Source organism: Thunnus albacares, chromosome 10 (assembly GCF_914725855.1).
Source record: "Thunnus albacares chromosome 10, fThuAlb1.1, whole genome shotgun sequence".
Classification (NCBI taxonomy): domain Eukaryota; kingdom Metazoa; phylum Chordata; class Actinopteri; order Scombriformes; family Scombridae; genus Thunnus; species Thunnus albacares.
In genome coordinates, this window is record NC_058115.1 from 29,354,134 (window position 1) to 29,376,409 (window position 22,276).

At 38.4% G+C, this 22,276-nt stretch overlaps 1 protein-coding gene and 1 long non-coding RNA gene across 4 annotated transcripts; one reads left to right on the forward strand and one right to left on the reverse strand.

Annotated features, from left to right (window-relative positions):
• Positions 1-1,491: 1,491 nt before the first annotated feature.
• Positions 1,492-20,959, reverse strand: LOC122991072 (thyroid receptor-interacting protein 11). 3 transcript variants are annotated; one of them, XM_044364688.1, is made up of 8 exons: positions 20,061-20,959; positions 17,793-17,950; positions 15,385-15,641; positions 13,655-13,742; positions 8,646-8,758; positions 8,242-8,391; positions 7,749-7,839; positions 1,493-3,082 (listed from the first exon to the last, which is right to left on the reverse strand). In XM_044364688.1, exons 1-8 carry the CDS (start codon positions 20,155-20,157, stop codon positions 3,044-3,046), a joined length of 993 nt encoding a protein of 330 aa, XP_044220623.1. In that variant the 5' UTR covers positions 20,158-20,959; the 3' UTR covers positions 1,493-3,043. The 3 variants fall into 3 exon arrangements, with proteins under 3 accessions (XP_044220625.1, XP_044220623.1, XP_044220624.1); XM_044364689.1 differs by having other exon boundaries at positions 1,494-3,082; positions 7,749-7,836; XM_044364690.1 differs by lacking the exons at positions 17,793-17,950; positions 20,061-20,959 and adding an exon at positions 16,536-17,749 and having other exon boundaries at positions 1,492-3,082.
• Positions 8,329-15,419, forward strand: LOC122991074. Its single transcript, XR_006405524.1, has 4 exons — positions 8,329-8,406; positions 13,544-13,607; positions 14,461-14,648; positions 15,341-15,419. It is a non-coding gene; the product is annotated as an uncharacterized LOC122991074 (long non-coding RNA).
• Positions 20,960-22,276: the final 1,317 nt, after the last annotated feature.

Sequence of the window (22,276 nt, forward strand, 5' to 3'; positions counted from 1 at the left end):
ATACAGCATCCTACTTAAACTGAGTTCAATCATTACACAAATAGAAATGATAAGTCATAAGTGATGGGACTGATGATCCTCTGGAGACTGGGCGGAGATGGGGAGGTGGCGGGGCACGCATAACAGCTGCATGCCAGACTAATGCGGATGGAGAGAGAGAGACATATTTAAAAAGACAGCAACCAGATGATAGGCTAACAATGAAACTGTGTCGCTGTGCTATTGGATAGAAGTGATCAACTGGTGACAACTGAAATTCAAACTACACCCCCGGGCATTAACAGCTAGGAAATTGAGCATGGGTGAGAGATGAGTATGACAGAGCAGTATGAGCAACAGAACTACGCCTGGCATGCAAAAGAACTTTCGCTAAGCTCCATATGTCAGATTTAAAAAAAGAGACTCCCCAGACTATTTCCCCGTGCATGCCAGCATACTCCATCGTTTTCCCCTGTCCAGAGTTGTCTGTACTCGTTAAATGACTTGAGAGGACTAAATCTGTGTAAAAGTAGAGCCTTGATTGATTTCTTACTGAAATACTGCACAGAAATCATCAGCACACCCCATGAGGTGCAATTGTGACCTTAAATCCTTGACCTTTAGGCCACATTCAGACCAAAACCAGCAGCACTACGGTGCAGGGCTCTGCAGGGCTCTATGGTGGTGGGGGTGTGTTGTTTGACGTTCCAGTGAGACAGTGAAATACGATGCAGGAAGTCGAGTTGGAGTTACAGATTAATTGCATTTAAGGACTTATCAGAAGCCAAAACACTGCAAAGCGGTTTGTAGTACTCACAGACAGGATTTTACAACTCTGGAAAGTTATCACAGCTGCAAATGTTTTATCTTCGTTGCAACGATGGCGAGGTAAACAGTCGTATACAGCGTTCACGCTACAAAGTAATCCACCAGGAATGTTACATGGATGTGATTGGCCAATGCCGTGCCTTGCCAGATGACATCAGGATGCATTGCGGTAAACGTTGAGCCCAGTTCAACTTTTTTGTCAGACGACTGCTGCAGTTTTTTGCTGAGCCATATGCGGTCACCCACTGCCTCCACCCCCCCCCCCACCCACCCTCCCATCATCATAAAAAGAGTTTGTTCTGACGCAGGCTAATTTTTCAATTATAACACTGTATTGACTAAAGTGTGCTGAAATCCTCTCTCGTTGCCTAAAAAGACCTTTAAAATAATTGATTTTAATGAGCATGTCTCTTTAAATCTGACCTAAAATCTCAGTGATTGTCAACGGTTGTGCTTGCTTGAAGAAAATCTTCCATGTCTCCGTTTTTGTTTTGTTGCCTTTGTTACAATTCTGAAGATATTTCCACCTTTATCACCTTTACACCATCTTTAAATCCTCATATTCCCCTATAGTGTTTTGTTTAATAGGTATGTGAGCCAACTGGCACAGAGTGTAAATGAACAAACAAGGACTGTGTTTTGTTTTTTTTTTTATTTCATGCAAAGTCATCTTAATATCTAGGATTAACTTCAGTGTTCACCCTAATTATCACAAACGGGGAGTTAATGAAATTCAGTGTTTTGGTAGATGACTAACATGCTGAACTAAACCCCAGGCTGAAAACTATTTACAAGAGTTAGTGGAAAGTATCTGCTTTAAAAGTTTTTCTCAACCATAAACATAAGCTTACCAAGACTTTATTTATTTATTGAATATATTTGTGTGTAAAACACACGGGGCACGAGACATCAAGGTTCACTTCCTGTGTCCAGTTTCGTGCATCCAGCCGGAGTTGTTTTTCAATATTTAACCAAAACCCCAATCTTTCCCTAACCTTAACCTGGTTCACTGTGTTGTATGCAAACATGACCATAAAAACATCTGCTTCAGTTGTCAGAATGCAAATGAGGTACGTAGACAACATTTTGCAGATATTATCAATATAAACATTTCCTCATACTGTTCATTAAAGTGCATTCTTGGCAACATTACATTTCTAAAAATGTCCCTGAACTACTCATCTGAATTGGTTCTACATAAACAAAATTCTTATGAGACATGATTGTGAAATACATGCATAAAAAGACCAATAAACGTACCTTGTAGTAAAATAACTGACGATAACTACAAAAAATATTTTAAGATTTAAAGAACATTTAAAGGGAAAGAGAGAGGAAAGTGTTTAGGAGAAACACTTTCAATGCCTGATGAAGATCTATGATGCAACATAGCTGCTTTCTTTAATAAATTCCTTTATTGTCACTTCCCATCACTCTGTTTTTATTTCAAACATCCACAGTTGCAAAATATTGAATCAACTCTTTATATATCGTGAATATGTAGATAAAGTACATGCTTTAAATATCTTGGCCCAAACCAATCTGTAAAGTATCGTTGCCTTTACACCATGTGTACATCATATGGTTCACATGTGATGGAGCGTCTGGATCATCATCATTAATGAGAGGAAATAATGTCTCCTGTGTACTCGCTAGGTTCTTACTGACAAGAGAAAGCCAAATGATAAGTGAAATGATCTGGTGATCAGAGTCACGAAGTAGCAGATTCTCAATGGGGGAACAATCAGTAGAGCCTCATTTTGGTTGAAACAACACGTTTGTTGTTTCCTCTGCGCGCCAGCTGCTGGTTTCCCTGTGAGGACTCATTGGCAAAACAACAAAAGAACTTATTCAGGTGCCTTTTCTCTTGTTAGTAGTGTTGATTACAAGGTCTGCATAATAGACAATTATAGGAAATTGTGGCCAAAGATGTCTAGGCACATGTGATATGCATGTGTCACAGCAAAAAGAGGACAGAAGCACAATGTACAGTGTTTAATTTAGTCATATATCATGAAGCAGATTCTTTTTAAGACAGGTGAACAATAGAGGAGAAAGAAGAGTGAATGTGCGGTTTCACAGGTATGTTTTTCCAGAGTTTTTGGGGGTTTTCTTGACAATGACTGGAAGTATTCCTTAAGGTTAACCACACACACAAATGTCTAGCAGTTATCTTCTGGTTTGCAGAAGGTGGGAAGAGAAAAAGAAGATGAGTCCAGGCTCCAGGCCTCTGTCCTCAAGGAGGTTTTTGGTATCCGCTGATAGGGCTCCCTGCCTGAAGACAGAAAAATAAACTGTAAGTGAAGATGACCAAAGACAATAAACAGAAAATATATGCAAGAAGTGAACTCAGAGTGAGAAACATGCCTCTAGGAAAAAATGTCCCAGTAAGAAGGCGGGCCAAAAGATGTTTAAATATCTCAGTTGAAATTTGGATTGAAAGTGAAGGTTTTTTGGATTTCTAGGTTACATATTGAGGTTCTGCAGTTGACATCACAACTTCGAACAGCCGCCATACTGGTGGGTAGAAAACATGCTGCTATTGTTCCTGCAAGCATGGAAATACATTAAAGGAAAAGTTGGACAATTTGGAAACCACAATTGTTCACTTTCTGGCGAAGCAACCACCAGCTAGCCTGATTCTGTCCAAAGGTAATAAAATCTGACTACCAACACCTCAAAAGCTCACTAATTAGCACTGGCTAACACAACTAGCATATTTCATATTAATCCTCTCATCAAACACATGGTAAGAACGCAAACTATGTTTCCCAAAATGTTGGACTCTTCCTACTGTGACTGCTGAGGTAGCTAGTTTCACCTTATATATTCATTTTTTTTATATTCCATTCTCTAAATATCACTAAGATTTATGGATATGAGCATGTAAAAGGGCCATGGTGGTGAAGACAAACTACAGAGGAAAACTGTTTAAACTTGGAGTCACAAGGCTTTGCAGCTATCATGTTGTAAATGATTACTTTCATATTTTTAAAAGTCAACAGTCGACAGTGACAAAGGGGATTTGGATTTGTAAAAGATGGTCAGTCCGGAAATGTAGGCTAATTCTGAGCGTAAGTAGAGTAGAGTCAGTGAGGGTTCATTTAACACACCAATCCGTGGTCCGGTGCAATTATGTGGAACAGCACGTTTGATCAGCATCTTTTCCACCTAAGCCATGTTATGGTCGCGTGAAGCCTGGAGCAGGATGCAGTGTTAGCTAATTAAGACACACATGGGGCTCATTGCGTGGGATGAATTTGAACTCATATGAAGGAAGAGTGGATGTGTTAGTAGCTGCTTCTTATAATTATGATTTTGTTTGTTTTGCTTTTGTGAAACAGACCCCAGATTTGCTAAAATTATATCCAGCTATCACCAAAGTTGAGCTGAGGTTGCAAACTGACACATGCTACAATTTTTGGGCAGTATGTGCGACACATACATGTATTTTCCTTATTTTACCATTGTAGTAATAATTGATTCAGGAAAAGCAATGAATTAGCCATTATTGTTTATGGACCTTACATTTCTTACACTTTTAAATAAGATACTAGATGGCTGTTTAAATAGGCATTTTAGTGACAAACAGGAGGCCTTTACCACACATTGAAATGGTGACAGAAAATGTTGCTGATACAAGTTATATGTAACCTAGATGTTTTAAAAAAAACAACTTTCAAACTAAATTTATTGCCGTTTTAATCTAGACACATTAACATCATTTGACTTTGCTTACTGGGACATAACTCTCATGTCTTTAATATTGTCATACATTGAGGCGCCAGTGTGATTTTCTTCGTCATCTAAGAACCAAGTGTGAATCTGCCGTTTATATGAATCATGTCAGAGCTGGTAATGTGTTTTATTGTGACTGTTTCCTCGATGTCTCCAGCGGTCCCTGTTCCTCCAGCGAAATTTCCTCTCTCTCTCTCTCTCTCTCTCAGCTCTGCAGGGACTGAAAAAAAAAACCCCACCCTGCATCATCTGCACTCAATCAGAATAATTATCCAGAGAAATGCTCTACAGAGCCCATGAGAGGTGAGGGGAATGAAGCACAGAGGCTATTGGCAATCACCTCCCTACAGTCATTATTAGTCATCCCTCTGCTGCTTTGGAAGAGGACCCGGGCGGCTTGGGAGGAAGCCATGTGCAGCCGACAGGCAGACGGACGGACAGAGAAAAGGCCTGATGTGACTCCAGTGCCCAGAAAGTATCAGCGATCTCTGAAGATTCTGGCAGCACAACAGCTCCTCTGGGGACTGGCATCCATCCGCACACGAGTATTAGCCTTATGTTCTGTCTGTCAAGCGCCCTCTTATCCGCAGATTTTTAAAACACTGAACTTGTCACTGTCAAGATGTGGGGGCTTTTTAAAAATCCCAAAACGACCAACAAAACACCTTTCTGGGTCATTCACTCTAAAAAATCTTCAAAGCGGATGGTGTTTGAGGTCCTGTCAGGATTTGTGAGCACTTCCTTGAGGAGTTCTTTGTGGAACATTGCGGGGTTCCTATTTGATTGAAAAATGGCTTTGCAATCAAAAGTTCCTCAGAGCCCTCTAACTTTTTAAAGCATGCAGCAGACAGACAAAAAAAAAAAAAAAAAAACACTGATTAGACTCCAGTGCCCATGAAGTATCAGTTTTATGAATGCTCTGGCCGCCACACAAGTCCACAGGGGACTGGCAGCCGTTCTCAGATGAATATCTCTGTTTTGAATTTCTATTTCACCCCTGAGATTTTGAAACCGGTGATTTTAAAGGTAAATGATCTTCTTTAAAAGCCAGCTGTGTATCTGTCTTAGCTCCAAAAGATTCATTAATGAAGCCTCATTCATTTTGGGGTTCCCTTGTTTACCAAAAGACTTTGACCAACCCTTTAAAATGCCTCAAAGCCCTTTGGATTAGAAGCACTTTGTGGACCCAGAAAATAACTTTCACACAAACTCATTCAGTCGTTCATGGTTTTTACGATTTTAACATAAAAATACCTAGATTTTTTTTTTTTTTAAAGAAACATTGATTTTCACTTGGTTTTATGTCCCCATGCACAAGAAAATGATCATTGTAAAAGTTCTGTTTCCATCTCTACAGTATGCAAAGCTATTTTGCAACAAGGACAGCTCAGAAAAGTTTAGGTAATACAAAGGCTGTGTCAAAAATCACTCTTTACTATACGCTTCACTATATTTACCCTCTGCCATTTTAGTTTTGAATGTGAATTTTATGCACTATAGGTTCGTTTCCAGCCACCCGTTTTTATTCACATTTATAATTTGCACACACAAAAAAAAAAACCCTGAGTGGAAACAATCCCAATCCCAAAACGCAGACAGTGAACCGCAAAGTCTTCAGCTCGAGTCTGGCTGGTGACCTTTGATGCATGTCGTTCCCTGTCATTTCTGTCATTGGACGTGTGTTTAGCTTGTTGCATACACGTGTAGCGAGGGCAGAAGACAAAGTACAAAGAACAGGGGGGCGTGCAACTGAGGTACCATCAGAAGCCAGAGTCCCTGTAAGTAAATGGTTAAACTAGATGTTGAAAATGTATTTTAAAATCCAATTTTCACACTGAATTTTTTTTGTATTCTGGTTTTTATATACAGTATATAGACTTTTTTAGCGATAAAAACCAAAAATAATTACCCTTATTTATGTTTAGCTCCTGTGGTCTATGGTATGGCAAAGTCATCCAATGGTACACCCAATCATCCGTGTGTCTTTTTTAAAATATACAGCAGACAGACAAAATAAAAACACTGATGAGACTTTAGTGCCCATGAAGTATCAGAGTTCTGGCACCACAGCAAGCCCACTGTGGACTGGCAGATGAATATTTGCTCCATATTTTGGATTTCTAATATTTCACCCTCAAGATCTGCACTTGTCTGTGATCCAGAGATTTTAAAACACTGAACCAATAACTCTAAAGATAGAGGTCACTTCTAAAGTCAAGAAAATAGCCCTGAAGGAGGAGACTGTCCTCAACAGAACAACAACTGCTTTGGTTGTTTGTTCATATGGTTTGAAGTGACCCAGGTTTATGCTTTTTGACAAGTGACATTTGAACTATGGAGTCTTACAGAGACGTCCAGGGTGGATAGATGGATTGGTGCACATGTACATTTTACATGTTAGTGTCTTGTCAGAAAGGACACTACTATGGACATACAGTCAATGTTAATACTGTCAGCCCTTTTATAGGGTTCTTCTCTCTACAGAACATTCTGCGGTTACCCATTAATTGCATAAATTCTTTCAAGCAACCTTTAAAAGACAAAAAGCAATGATGAGACTCCAGTGCCCACAAAGTATCGGAGTTCTGTGAACGTTCTGGCTGTATGACAACTCCTCCAGGGACTGGCAGCCGTGCCAGGATGAATATTAGCTCTGTTTTTTGAATGTCTTCTGTTTCAGCTCTGAGATCAGTCCTTGTCTCTGGTCCAGAATTTTTATTATTATATTTATGTTATTTATTATTTATTCAAAACACAAGTGGTTGCTTTTTAAGATACAGGTTAAGATTGTACTAAAATTCAGGTACAGCTAACAAGCATCTTGACTTTCCCAACAGGTCACAGACAGAGAAAACTCTACTTAAAGACACGTCTGCCCAGGATATGCTTTTATCTTCTGGATAAAGTGATGGCACAGCAGCTCTTCTGGGGTTTGGCAACCGTACTGAAATGAATATTAGCCCTCCCTAATGAATCTCTGATATTTCACCCCGAGGTGTGAATATGTCACACATTCAAAGATTTCAAAAGACTGAGCTGATGCACTCTGAAGTATAAAAGGGAGTATAAATAAAGCTTTCGGTGTTCTCTAGGCTGCAGTGAGAAACTTTCCAGAGCACACAAACACTTTGTGAACATGATGATACTTTTGCCTTTTTTAGGCATCCAGTACAGCATATGACCATCGAGGAACCTTTAGATACCTGGTCATAGAGCTCCTCATACAACGTGTTTGACTCCTCCACCCGAGACTCCAGGTCAGCCACTGCATCTGGATTCCACGATGTTATACTGCTTTAAAAGAAAAGAAAAGCAGGTTAAATGTGTAGATTCATGTTGTGCTGGGAAGCATGCAGGGAGTGGGCCAAGGTGGAAAATGCATAAAAATGATGGGAGATGTAGAAAAATGCTCAGTGGGAGTGTTTTTAAGACACTCCAGAGGTCATTTATGGCAAAAGATATGTAGCTCTATCACAGCAATATGTATACTGTGTGTTGGAGGATTTTATTATAAGGTAAATATAGAAATGCACAGCTGCATTTTATATAGATTGATATGGTGCTATTGCCTGTATGTGACATCTTAACAATTTTAAGTATTTCCTGATGTGTCTTTTCTTTATGCTCTGACTGCTGAATGTTATTTGTTGTGGTAACCTTACGCTGTATACTCGACTACTCCTTACTCTTCCTTACCTGTCGCAGCACTCGGCGTCCTGTAGGGGGCAGAGGACGCTGTGTGTGGGACTGTCATATAAAATCTTCTTCAGTTTCTCAGCCTTCTTTTTCAACTTCCTGACTTGTCGCAGCAAAGCCTCTCTCTCCTTCATCAGGCTGTCTTTGAATCTGTAGACATTAACGGTGAGAGAATGACTGTGAAAATACGTTTTTATGGCTTTTAATGTCATTTTTAAAGCACAAAGGTTAGTTATTTTCATCCTTTATCTCCATAAATCTTATTTTTATCTTTTTTCTTAACTGATAGTCATTTGTGTAACTGTTTTTAATCATGTTATCTTGACTTTTATGGGGATTTTTTACTTTTTATTATACTGCCAAGAACTTCATAGATTTGATTTCAGCAAAGAGGAAATGCCCACCTCTTGACGCAACATATCCAGTAGCACTGTTGCTGAAACAGCCACTCAAACTGCTCCACTGTCTCCTGTAGTTTCCTCAGACTCACCTCTTTCTCCTGCTGCAGTTCTCTTACCTGAAAAACGAGACATCACTTAATTTCCCCTTCAGCCAGGATGTGATCAAGACAACAAAAAAAGCAGGAAATAATGAGGGCGATCGTGCTGTGTATCTATGTCTGTCTCTTGGCTAAAATATAGATCAGAAAGTAGACTCTTGCACTCACTGCTGTCATCTGGAAAGATGAGCAAAATGCATAATGTCAGATTCCCAGGACTCTCACAATAATTCACTGACATGATCCACCACAAATAAATGTTCTCATTAAGTTTTTCACTGACAAGGCAGTCTGTTGTTTTGTTCTCCTGGACTCGTGCAGATGTCTCTTAGGAAAGATAATTTGTAGACCTGGATTGTTTGCTGTTTGATGGACTGGTTGAAACAGAGGCCAGTAAGGGAGTTGAGTTTTTGAAGCCAAGTTGTAAATTAAAAAAAAAAAAAAAAAAAAAAAATCCTGACAGTGTGGAGGAATGTTTCACTAATGCCCGGACCCAACACACACGAATACAAACCTAATGCCAGCAAAACCTGAATTAGTGTCTTCTCCTCAGTGGCTGTGGTTTTACATAAATTTGAGGTTTTATGTTTCGTGAAATAATCTAATTATTCAAAATCAAGCAGCAGACTGTTATTCACAGTTTTTAACTGCCACAGTGCCACACTGACCTAAGCTAACCTAAGACAGCATGAAGAGTGTTAATCCATTACTTCTTATTGGAGCAGCTGTCAGCAGGCTGATGCTGCATTGCATTATTTGTGGAGGAGTTGGCTTCAAGTTTGACAAAGAGAAATAACCTGCATTCATACTAAAACCATTAAAACTCCATTACTTGTCTATTTATGCTCACTGAGAGAAGACCAAAGCAGTGTTCAACAAAGTGTCCAATCCTGACATCTGCTGGACAAAAGTGGCATTGCAACCACTGAACAGAAGATAATTCAGGAGCATCATGTTGTTTTAGTATAGAGTTACAACCTCAAGTAAATAGAAAATGAAATTATACAGGAACTTAGACATATCTACTCCCCTTTTTAATTCATTTTGTAGGTTCTCTGTCAACTTATTATCAGTTGTTAATATGGATGCAGTGTGTATTTGACAGTCATGTTGTGATGGACAATATTTTTTTTATCCTTCGCACTTAATACCAATTGTATTCTTCCTGCCACTGTAAATTGTAAATGACTTGTGTGCTGCTCTTTCTGTATTTGCATTGTTTGTTTTTTAACAAACTGCAAACTTAACCTTGAGTTTTAGAAGCCTAAAATATAGCAGTAAGTGGGGACATTATTTATGTAGTTATAAAGAAAAATTAAGAGGTCAAATGCTTACTCAGTTTCACATGCAATACATTCAGGAAACCTTAAAGGACAGGTTCACAGCTTTTCAGGTTTTTCTTAAGACAACAGTCAGGTAACCATATAAACACTGAAAGAGGTTTTCCTCACTGTAATCATTACTCCTGTTCATAGTGGCTATTAAAAGATCCCCTTAAAATGTGCTTTCAGTGTAAGTGATTGGGGCCAAAATCCACATTGTGTCCACACAGTCATTTTGTAAAAATAAACCCATTCACTGTCTTAACCACACCCTCGACCTTGTTCTGACATGGCATTGAAATTGAACATTTAATAGTCTTTCCACAGAATCCTATTTTATTGGACCATTACTTAAATTTTGAATTCCTATTGCTGAACTACCCTCGGTAATGCCAGGGCCACCTATTACTCATCATCATTAATGGAGGAAAATAAAAACAGCCCTTGGTTCCTTTTCAGCACTTTGGCCAGGCTAACAAAGAGTCATAACTCTATTGATCCATGTATTCCTATAGTTCTCAGTAGTAACGACTTCATGAGGTTCTTTAATGACAAAATTATAACAATTAGAGACAAAATTCGTCACCTCCTGACTTCCACAGGCACCGATTTGTCCTCAAACACAGGAAACTTAGAAACAAATGTAAAACCTGATATATATTTAGACTGTTTTTCTCAAATCAACCTTCTGTGAACTAACTTCAACAATTTCTTCATTTAAACCATCAACCTGCCTCTTAGACCCCATCCCGACTAGGCTGCTTAAGGAAGTCTTAGTTAGCACTTCTTATATATATATAGATATGATCAATCTGTCTTTAGTAACAGGCTATGTACCACAGTCCTTTAAAGTAGCTGTAATTAAACCTCTTCTTAAAAAGACTACTCTTGATTAAGGCATCTTAGTGAACTATAGACCTATATCTAATCTTCCCTCTCTCTCTAAGATCCTTGAGAAAGCAGTCGCCAATTAGTTGTGTGACTTTCCACATAACACTAGTTTATTTGAGGATTTACAGTCAAGATTTAGAGCGCATCATAGCTCAGAGACAGCACTGGTGAAAGTTACAAATGATCTCCTAATTGCATCGGACAAAGGACTCTCTGTACTTGTTTTTTTAGACCTTAGTGCAGCATTTGACACCATTGACCATCACATAGTATTACAGAGACTGGAACATTTGATTGGCATTAAAGGAACTGCATTAAACTGGATTAATTCAGATTGAATTCAGTTTGTACACGTTAACAATGAATCTTCCATGCACACAAAAGTTAGACACGGAGTTCCACAAGGTTCTGTGCTTGGACCAATACTATTCACCCTATATATGCTTCCTTTAGATAATATTATAGGAAACACTCCATAAATTTTCATTTCTATGCAGATGATACTTAATTATATATATCAATGAAGCCAGATGAAACCAATCAGTTAACTAAACTCCAAGCATGGCTTAAGGACATAAAGACCTGGATGACCTGCAATTTTCTGATACTACACTCAGACAAAACTGAAGTTATCGTGCTTGGCCTTAAACAACCTAGAAACACATTATCTAATGATGCAGCTACTCTAGATGACATTACTCTGGTCTCCAGCTCCACCGTAATGAATCTGGGAGTTATCTTTGATCAGGATATGTCCTTCAACTCCCACATAAAACACATTTCAAGAACTGCCTTTTTTTTAACTTTCGTAATATTGCAAAAATATGGCACATCCTGTCTCAAAAAGATGCAGAAAAACTAATCCACACATTTGTTACTTCTAGGCTGCCATAACAAGTCTCCAGCTCCTGCTGGTCCAGAGTGCAGCTGCACATGTACAGACAAGAACTAGAAAAAGAGATCATATTTCTCCCATTTATGCTTCGCTGTATTGGCTTCATGTAAAATCCAGAATATAATTTAAAATCCCTCTCCTCACCCACAAAGCCCTTAATGGTCAGGCACCATCATATCTTAAAGAGCTCATAGTAACTTATTACCCCACTAGAACACTGCACTCCCAAAATGCGGGTTTGCTTGTGGTTCCAAGAGTCTCCAAAAGTAGAATGAGAGGCAGAGCCTTCAACTATCAAGCCCTTCTCCTGTGGAACCATCTTCTAGTTTGGGTCCAGGAGGCAGACACCCTCTCTACGTTTAAGAGTAGGTTTAAAACTTTCCTTTTTGATAAAGCTTATAGTTAGGGACAGCCAGGCTTGCCTTAGACCAGCTGCTAGTTATGCTGCTATAGGCCTAGACTGCTGGGGGACTTCCCATGATGCACTGAGCTTCTCTCTCCTCCTCTCCCTCTCCATCTATTCACATTCATGTCCCATTAATGCATGTTACTAACTCAGCATCTTCTCTCTCCCGTAGTTTTGTGCTTTCTCGTCTCTCTCGTCTCTCCTACTGTTGCTGTAGTGTCTGGGTCTTTGATTGCAAGCCACCTACTGCCCCGTGATCCTGCTCAACACCCAAAACTACAATTATTATTATTTCTAATATTATTATTATTATTATTGTTATAACTATACATCTATATGTGGAACTTGCATTGTGCTATGCTCTCTTTTCTCCTGTCCCCCCCCTTTGCTCCCCTCTCTGGTCGAGGCAGACGACCGCCCACCTAGAGCCCAGTTCTGCTCGAGGGAGTTTTTCCTTGCCACTGTCGCCAAGTGCTTGCTCATAGGGGAATTTTGGGTCTCTGTAATTAATATTATAAAGCGTATGGTCTAGACCTGCTCCATATTAAAAGTGCCCTGAGATAACGTCTATGATTTGACGATATATGAATAAATTTTATTTGACTTCAATTGACTTTTGTGCAAAAATGCATTTAAAAGTTGATGTGAGGCTTATATGAGGCTTGTTTGAGTTAGTCATATCAAGTGGATATCTGCCACATTTAGTCTTTTTTTAGCATCAAAGTCCCTCTTTGTGTTTCCTTGGACAGTGTTTCCCTGTTGAGCTGTGGTGGAAGTATAGTAACAAAAAAAAGGGACTTAAAGGGGCACCAAAAAGACTGAAAGATATCTACTTGATTTGACTCATATTAGCTTCAGATAAACTTTTAAATACATTTTTCCACAGAAGGAGGCTTGTGGATTTTGTCACCCATCATTTACATTGTAAGTGCATTATGATGAGGTCAGTATGAACTGGAGGAATGATTACAGCAAGAAAATACACGTAAATGTTCATTTGGACACCTCACTGTTGTTTTAGGAAAAACTTGAAAAACTGTGAACCTGTCCTTTAAGGTGCTCTTGAAGATGAACACAGAAAACGTTCTTCAGGCAGAGCAAGGAGAGAAGTTATAATAAAAACCTTTATTCAGTCGGGCATATTGGCTAAAACACTGACCAGTTTCAACCCCACAGGATCTTCATCAGAGCACAAACAGTACAAATAGATTGTTTACACCTGGTACTTCAAATAGACAATACACCGTAAATAAACAGTATTGAGTTTTGATTGTTTTTGCTGACTACAGCTGCCGTCATCCCTGAAGGAGCAAACTACAAACTTTCCAGGATCACCTTTCAAGCCTACAGGAGGTGATTATTTGATCATTACATGTCTGAACTAATCTGGGCTCCCTCACCTCTTTCTGATGAGCGTTGTGTAACTCCTCCAGCTCCTCAGCCAGTGTTGTGTTGGTGTCTTGTAGCCTCTCTACCTCCACTGTTTTACTGTGGGTGTCAAATAGAAGAAGATAAAAGTAAACATGGATGAAATGGAGTTCTAGCATCAAGTTTACACAAGTCTGTTCAAGCCTTTACTAGTTGTTAATGTGAGACCAAGCCTTTACAGGTCTTGGTCTCACATTAACAAGCCTGTATATTGTAAACACAGCTGTTTACATAAACATCCTGTTATTTGTAGGACAAATTCACAGGTTTTTAGTTGAAATGATTAATGTTTGCCTCATATGTTGCAACTTATTTCTTTAACACTTGTAAATGAGAAAAAAAAAATTCTATTGCTTTAGTTTCTCATTTTGTTTAGGTTAAAGGTAATTGGTAAAAAAAAAAATGACGATGAGGAGAGAGTAGTTGCATGAAGAACTGTGATTTGAAATGTTTAAAAGCTACTATAGATGACTGTTTGGTGCTTGGGTTGCTCTTTTTACAGATGTTTCTTCCACAGCTTTATCTGTTCATCTGAATTTTTATGTTCAACTCTCCGTGATCCTTGCTTCTCTTGCAAATGAGATTCATTTTCATGATTGCATTAATGCATTTTATGTTATTCTTGATAAGAATTTTAAAAAAATGTAAATATTAAGCTCTCCATTAATGTTAAGATCTCTTTAATCTTCTTACTTGTTGGCTGCTGTATTTCCTATTCCTGGAATCACAATGTGATAACATATTCTGACACTAAGCCAACTTTCCAAACTCTCCACAGGGATTTAAAGTCAGCAGATTCAGGCATGCAGCAGCTCGGAGGACGACTGCGTTTTTGCTGACTTACAATTGCAGGTCCAAACTGTGTTTTTATTCAATCTTGAGACAACAGTTTGAGATGAAGATTTTGTCTGTGGGTTTGCAGAGCAGCTGGTGACAACTTCACTTGGCTTCACTCTGCTGGAGATAGTAATCAAACTTTTTTTTATTTTTTTTATTAACTTAAATGTTTCTTTTCGTAGTCTGCAGCCTTATCTGGGTCAATTTTTTACATTTTGTTCAGTTTTAACAGCTGGGTGGAACATAGAGGAATGTGTTTAAAATGAACCATCAACAGTTCGACATGGTTAAGAACAACAAGCAGGATGACAAGTTACCAGAACCATTTTTTCAAGTATTTCCTCCACATCTCTGAGCAGTGACAGGTCCTCCTCTGCTAAAGTGCAATAAGCAGTCTGCAAACTTGATTTTTAGTGTCATCACCACTGATCAATACTAAAACTGTGAACATGAGACCGACCACACAAGGCAAGAAACTGTTACATCTTCAAAACTGTGTTGAAATATGATTAATTTTCTGGAAAAAAAAACTAATTTGCTAAAGTCAAATGTTTTAATACAATTTTAGAACTGCAGGGATTAGTTGATTAATTGTTAAGTGGATTGAAATAAAATTAATCAGCAACAATTTTGGTTTTGGACTATTGTTCGGATAAAACAAGCAACTTAGGGCTCTAAGAAGTTGTGATGGGCGTTTTTCACTTCTTTCTGACATTTCATCAACTAAACTATTAATTGATTCATTGAGAAAAGAGTCTGCAGGTGGTGAATACATTTGATTGTTTTGTCCTCGACTGTTTCTGTTTTCTTTGCCTTGTTAGAAACTCCTTCCTGCAGAGGAGATGACTGCTACTGTGTGGCCTACCTGCCCAGCTCCGCCTGGAGGCTCTCTGTCAGTGCAGCTCTGCACTGGGTCTCAGCATGCAGCTCTGCCTGGAGGTTCTCTGCCACAGCAGCTCTGTGCTGGGTCTCAGCGTGCAGCTCCTCCACCAGGCCCTCCAGCTTCACCTCGGAGCTCTGCAGACACAGCAGCTCTGAGCCGACCTGTTGCAGAAGCTCAGCGTCACGGGAGCTCTCCTCCGCCAGCAGGACCACACGCTGCTGCAACAAGTCCACCAGGTCCTGCAGGGGGGACACATGGAGATACTGGCACATGCAGACACACTTCCTCATGTATGTACAGAGGTAGTAAGCACATACATACTGTACATTTAAGTAATCCATACTATGCACATTTTGCAGCATTATCTATCTATTTTATGACATATTCTTCTGTTTTCACTAATATTTTATACTTGAACTGTTTATATCAACTATTTTATGGCATACATACATTCTAGTTTTCTAGCTTTTCTACAATAGCTTCATGTTGCACTCAGGTATATGCACTCAAACATGGACAAGATATATATACGGCACATATGAACCATGCATCTAAGAATAAAACTTCCTGCACTTGCAAGAAAAAATGTCTCACTAGAGATGGCTTCATTATAGTATTAACATCTTGTACAGACTGAGCAAGTGATATAAAGAGTTTGTGGCAAGCCCAGACTGAACACTATACTGTATGAAATCTATGTGAAGGGAAAAGTGAGTGAGTCATGCACTCCAAATCTCAGACAATACAACTGAGTTTCTAGGACAGCTGCTAATTTGTTACTGTGCAGCTCTCAAGTAAGAACATATAAAATTGGATAAATGCTGAGTAAAACATCTCATTTCTAAATAACTGACAATAATCTCAATTCGAAAATGGCCTTCATAAATGATCAGCTATTAAAATCATTAGTAATATAACCAAGAGATTTTAGATTTTGTATTATAATTAATGAGATCCGAAAGAAAACAACCTATTTCTGCCACACAAAACTCAGTTGTTCAGAGTTTTGTCTGATGTTTGATTTTTTTTCCAGATTTTTTTTCTTAATTGCCGCATCCAGACCTTTAAAAAGTATTGAAATTAAACAGCCAGGAAAAGAAATAAAATAACCACTCATAAAAGGCATACTGTACCTGCAACCTTTTGTGAAGAGCCAAAAACCTAAAAAGGTTGGTAATAACTACTGCCAAAAGCTCTGCATTTAGACTGTTAACACTGGCACTTAGTTGTGGCCTAATTCCAGTGTAATTACGGTAATTGCAGCATAGGTGGCCCACTGATACGGTCATGGTTATGCATTCAAATTATGGGACTGTAATGAGGTTAAACACTACAAGGTTAAATGACACAAATTTTAAAAATCACTCTGACTTGGCTTAGTTTCAGGTAAGCATTTTCTAACAAGAATCTAACTGCCACACCAACATTTGAAGCTAAAATAGAGCTGAATGTTGTTTTGATGAAACCCACAGAGGATTATCAACTATGTTAACTCTGCAGGTTTTGGGGAGATTTTGCCTTTTAGCTCAAAGCTTTGGTTTTATGGCACATTTGATTTATGGCTAAAATTCAGAGCTCTCACCAGCCTTATTTTCTATAGTGGCATGCAACAAAGCCAGTTAACCCCACTGTACACCACCTGCAGCATTTAACACCTGAAAATTAGCGATTAGCATTAGCTGGTAAAGAAAGTGGAACATCCAATGTTAGCCGCTAACGCTAAAGAGCCAGATATTTTTCTCAGGAGCAGGTGGAGACAAAACTACAGCTAAAAAGAGTGAAAAATTAACTAAGATTTACTTGGTAGTCATTCCCCCAGATGGCTAAAAAAGTAGCTTTAAGTTGCAGTAATATTTTAGCCCAAATCAGCCACATTAGCCTGTAGCAGTTTAGACTAATATATATTAGTTTAAACTGCTAGCTAGCTATCCTTTCTAGTGCCAACTGACATTTAGAGTTTATGATTTATTTATATTCAGACTATTTTAGTTATTTCTTTACCACATGTTTGACAGTTACTTAAAGACGTTTTTTTCTGGTTTTCTGTTCTTCATATACTGTTATGATGTTAAACATGGTTATAGTTCCAAAACTTGAGGTTAACGTGTGTAGACGCTCCCTGCAAGTCAAAAGCCATGCAGTGCTTCAATCTGCTGCGAATGCTTCCTTTGCAACAGTTTTTTCTGCCTTGCTGATGAGCTGAACAGAGCAGGCATAAAGGGCCAGTATAAGATAAATAAGGAGTTTTTAACTGGAAATCATGAAAAGATATTCCAGTAGAGTGCCAGATTAAAAATACCCTTTAACCTTTAAGATAATTGCCTCAAATATAACTCAGAGTCTCCTCCAACTAGGGTTTATCACAACTAGCTTAATATTTTTGGGTTCACCTGTTTCTGGTGAATTGTGCTGATGAGTTCATCCTGCTTCATCCTGAGCTCCATGTTGGCCTGCTCCTGGTGGAAGAGTTGAGCGGTCACGGCCTCCAGATCATTCTGCAGCTTCCTCTCCTTCTCTCTGGACACCAGAAAGTCCCTTTCAAGCATCGCTGCAGCCACATAAAGAGCACAGCAAAGTACTCAGACAACTGAACCAGAGCTGTAGATGATCTTTATTTAAGTGGAAGATCTGTAGTATGTACCCAAAGCATAAAATTAAAAACATGTAAGGTTACATGGCAGGTGCTGAGTTTTCTGGCATTAAGGTTTAGTGCCCTTAATAGTTAGTATTTACACATATCTATTATTATTAGTGCTCCCTAGAGGTGACCATGGTGTTGTTTCTCTTCTTCTTCACTCTGTCTTTCTGTATCCCCATCTCTTGTCAAGTCAGGTCAATTTTATTTGTATAGCCCGATATCACAAATCACAAATTTGCTTCAGGAAGCTTAACAATCTGTACAGCAGTGCAACAACACCTATCCTTAGACCCTCGATTTGGATAAGGAAACCTCGCCACCCACCCACGCCCCTATTTATTATCTATTACTCATTTTATTATTAAATATATGGATTGTTGTTCAGTTCTAACCAAATGTAACTGTTATCCTGAAAATATATCCCATAAGAAAGATGTTTTAGTTAAACATCTTAAACATGTGCACATTGCAAATGTGATTTTGAGTTAACCATTCTGGCACTGATGTCTATTACATTGTGAAATTCTTTGGAAATCTTTCCATTCATTTGATAGATTTTATCTCTGTTGTGGTAAGTTGTGTGTTTTAGTAAAATATTTTATTATTTATGTATTTTCATATATATTCAACTAAAGCTACTTAGCGCTTACACTGCCAGGTCATTGGTTCAAATTCTACTATGCACATCCATAACTGTACATACAGAGCTTAAATCTGTTCAGACATGTTTTATGAGATGCATATACAATAACTACTGTATCACACTGGGTGTGCACAGAAGAATTGATTGTAGAAATACCTAAGGGAGTGATTTACGAGAGTGCAAAATGGCACAGATATTATTTTTCTGTACCTGTTTGATTTGCGAGAGGCTTAGGCTTGATTCAAACCAACAAACCAAAACAAGCATTCATCAAAGGCAAAGCTGAAACAGTTGTGAAACAGAATTCCTCCCAGGCCTTATCACAGTCAAATCAACCTTCAGGAAATGTCACAGACTTTATTTGATACTGATGGAAAACAAATCAACTGCAAGATTTATTTCTACAACGTGAAATGTTAACTGATTTTTGAAGAGTAAATAAAGGAAACATTTGCGAGTGTGGACTTTTGCCCTAGACGCCATATTATACAAAAAATAATGAGGAAATTTTTATAACAACCGAAGAATAAACCAGCAGAGAGGCCAACATGCTTGCTACTGCATCTCCTCACAGGACAAGAAGAGGTCAATTAGAATAGAAGAAAAGTGCAATAAGAAAAATCACCACAATTTTATACAGTAAATGTGCAGTCTGAAGCAGACCAGACTCAATTAGTGGAGTTTTAATGGTATCGAATAGTAATTCTGTGAAGTTGTATGTAAAGTTATTTCCTCATTAATCATTACTACAACAAAGAACTTTTACAGTTTATAAGGCTCAGTTTCACTTTCAAGTCATGACCTTTGAAACGTGAAGTTATACAGTCTACTACAGACAAAACTCTCTATTTAAGCATGAAGTATGAACCATTTTGTCAGTTATTATATTTTCTGTAGGTGAGTCATTTTATAGCATCAAACTAAACATTAACCTCATACATTCAAAAACCCAGTGAATAGCAGGAAGTACAGACTTTTAGTTACCACGGTACTACATGTGGGTTAAATTACACATCATATTTTATCATATTACATTACACTCACACTACATATTATAAAATTTTTATAAACTTGTCACTTTGGATTATCATCAGTTGTTATAACAGCGTAACTGAGTCTTGGGTTTTCCTCATTCAACATTACAAGTTACTTACTGGTTCCTCAGGTGCAATTAATAAAATTGTAAATTAAAAGAGACATAAATCATTCTACTTAAATAAAGTATCTAAATATGTTAAGATGTTTATACACACCAGTATGATAAATGCAGAGGGAATAATATCAGCTAACGCAAGACTGAACCAGTAGTTCATCTCTAAAATGTAAATGTGTAACTTCAAAATCAAAAAGGTCAAAGTCCTGACCTCCATGATTTACCTTTGTCATGTGCCAGACGGGTGCATTTGGCTGTCAGATACTGGATCTGACTGTAGTCTTCGTCCCGGTGCACTTGGAAAAACCTCCTCATGCTCATCTGTGTTTGAACCGTCTGTGCTCTTTCTGGTCTAAAACTTCTTCCACCTTCCCATGATCCTCAGGGCAGGACAGGTGTGTCCCGTAGGGTCAGATAGGACACACAGCAATATTTAACTCTCTCTCCGCTTTAAACCAGTCTGTGTTGAAGAAGACTCGTATCTGGAGCACAACTAAAGAGGGCAAGTTTAAGCATTAATCTAAGCTACTGTTTTCATAACACTGAGGCGAGGCGTGCCGCTGGTGGGCGTGTGTGTCTGTTTGGGCCTGATGTCTTTTGTTGCCATTTGGCCCACTACTTTAAAAAAAGGAGAATTTCAACATGTTTCATGCACCAATTTGACGTTTGATTTGACATTAGATGCAAATATTCTTTAAAAAAAAAATGTTCCCCCTTAGGCAACAAGTGCTGCAAGAGAGAAGCTCTAATAGGCAGGTCGGGCATGTTGTATCTAGCAGGCTGGCGTCTTTACAGCAGCACCCTCAGGTTAGTACTTTTATAATATAGGATTGCATGACACATTTTATAGAGTGAAATACCACCGTCAGGTAATAACAAATTGTATTTTGTGTTAGTATTGTGTATAAGCTATAGTTCACAACTGTTTGAAGAAAACAAGGCTGTTTCTGGACATCTACTGTCGTGTGAGGGGTTGATATTTTTATTCTATTGTGACGACACTCTCCCTGCAGGATCCTGGTTGGGTCGTCTGGGAGGTTCAGCTCACCTAGACTGACTAACTGGCTGCTCTGTATAAACTGGTTGCCCTCTCTCCCCTTGCTCTTTTTTGTGTTTATTTGGTCTTCAGTTTAATTTATGCACAATAAACCTGCTGCATTGTGACAAATATTTTATAAAAATTATAATGAATGTATAATATTTTATTTAAAATCTCAACTTCCCTCAGTTTCTGGTGTGTGTCATGTCATCACAATGATACAGTCTGTCAATTAGTAGCTTTACATGAACACTGCTACTTCCTGTTATGATTTATCCTAATATTAATCATATTTGGGATACAATGGAGCATAAGAAACCTGGTTATCAGTTTCCTTGTATGATTCAGACATTATCCAGGTTAATGTTCATCTGTGCAGGAGTGTCTTTGACTCCTCGACATCCCAGACAGTCTCTGTCATTTCAAATTTCAGACTTTTCCTTACCAAGGTCCTGACCTCGTGTTATGATCTAATATTTATTTTAATTCTACATTTTACAACTTGCAGTGCACACTTTAGGCCCACTTTAAAAAGCAAATTATGTATATCCAACAGCTGAATAGCTGATAAGAGAATATTATATGTTGATTTATTTTCTATAATATCCATAGTGTGGATTTTTTGTTGCAGGAGAGTCTGGACAAGTTTTATACAAACACCGAAACCTCAAGACAAACAAAATACTGAGGTTTTAATCAGCAGTAGCACTTTAAAGGTGTGGTTCCCCTATAAATTACTGAAATAGATACCGAAACAACCGCGTGCGTAGAGCATTCACTACTGATTGCGGTCATATAATAAATGATGTAACAGCGAGTGCCAGCCTGTCGTCTCCTCTCAGGTGCTTCGTGCCTTGTGAGCAGCAGATCTTTTAAAACAATTAATGCACATACTGGATGTGTCAGGCTTTTAAATGTGAAGAGGGTATCTGGAGTTAATTACAAAAGGTTTATTCCTCCTCTTTGGTGCCACTCCAGCTGATGGCACCCTAGACAACTTAAACCTATTCTTGCTCATTTCTAGATACAGCACTTACATTTATCGAAAGAAGTCTGATGCATGTATCCCACGACTGTCTGTCACTTTTGGTGTTGTGATCTAGATACAGATTAAAACTCTTTCAACATTTCCTGTGAAGTAACAAATTGAGAAGATTGCACAACCTTTGTGGAGGGATGTGAGTGTTTTGTTGTCCTCCTCAGTATTGACTTTGTGACTTAATTAATGTATGGACGTATCTCACAGCTTCACTTCCTTCAGACAGATTTAAAAAGCTCCTGACACTTAAAGAAGTTCATTAGTATGAGTTTCACACAATAGATGTCCCACAGTTACCTTTAAAATATTCCCACTGCTGGGTGTGTTACTGCAGGTTTTCTATAAATGTGACACCGATCACT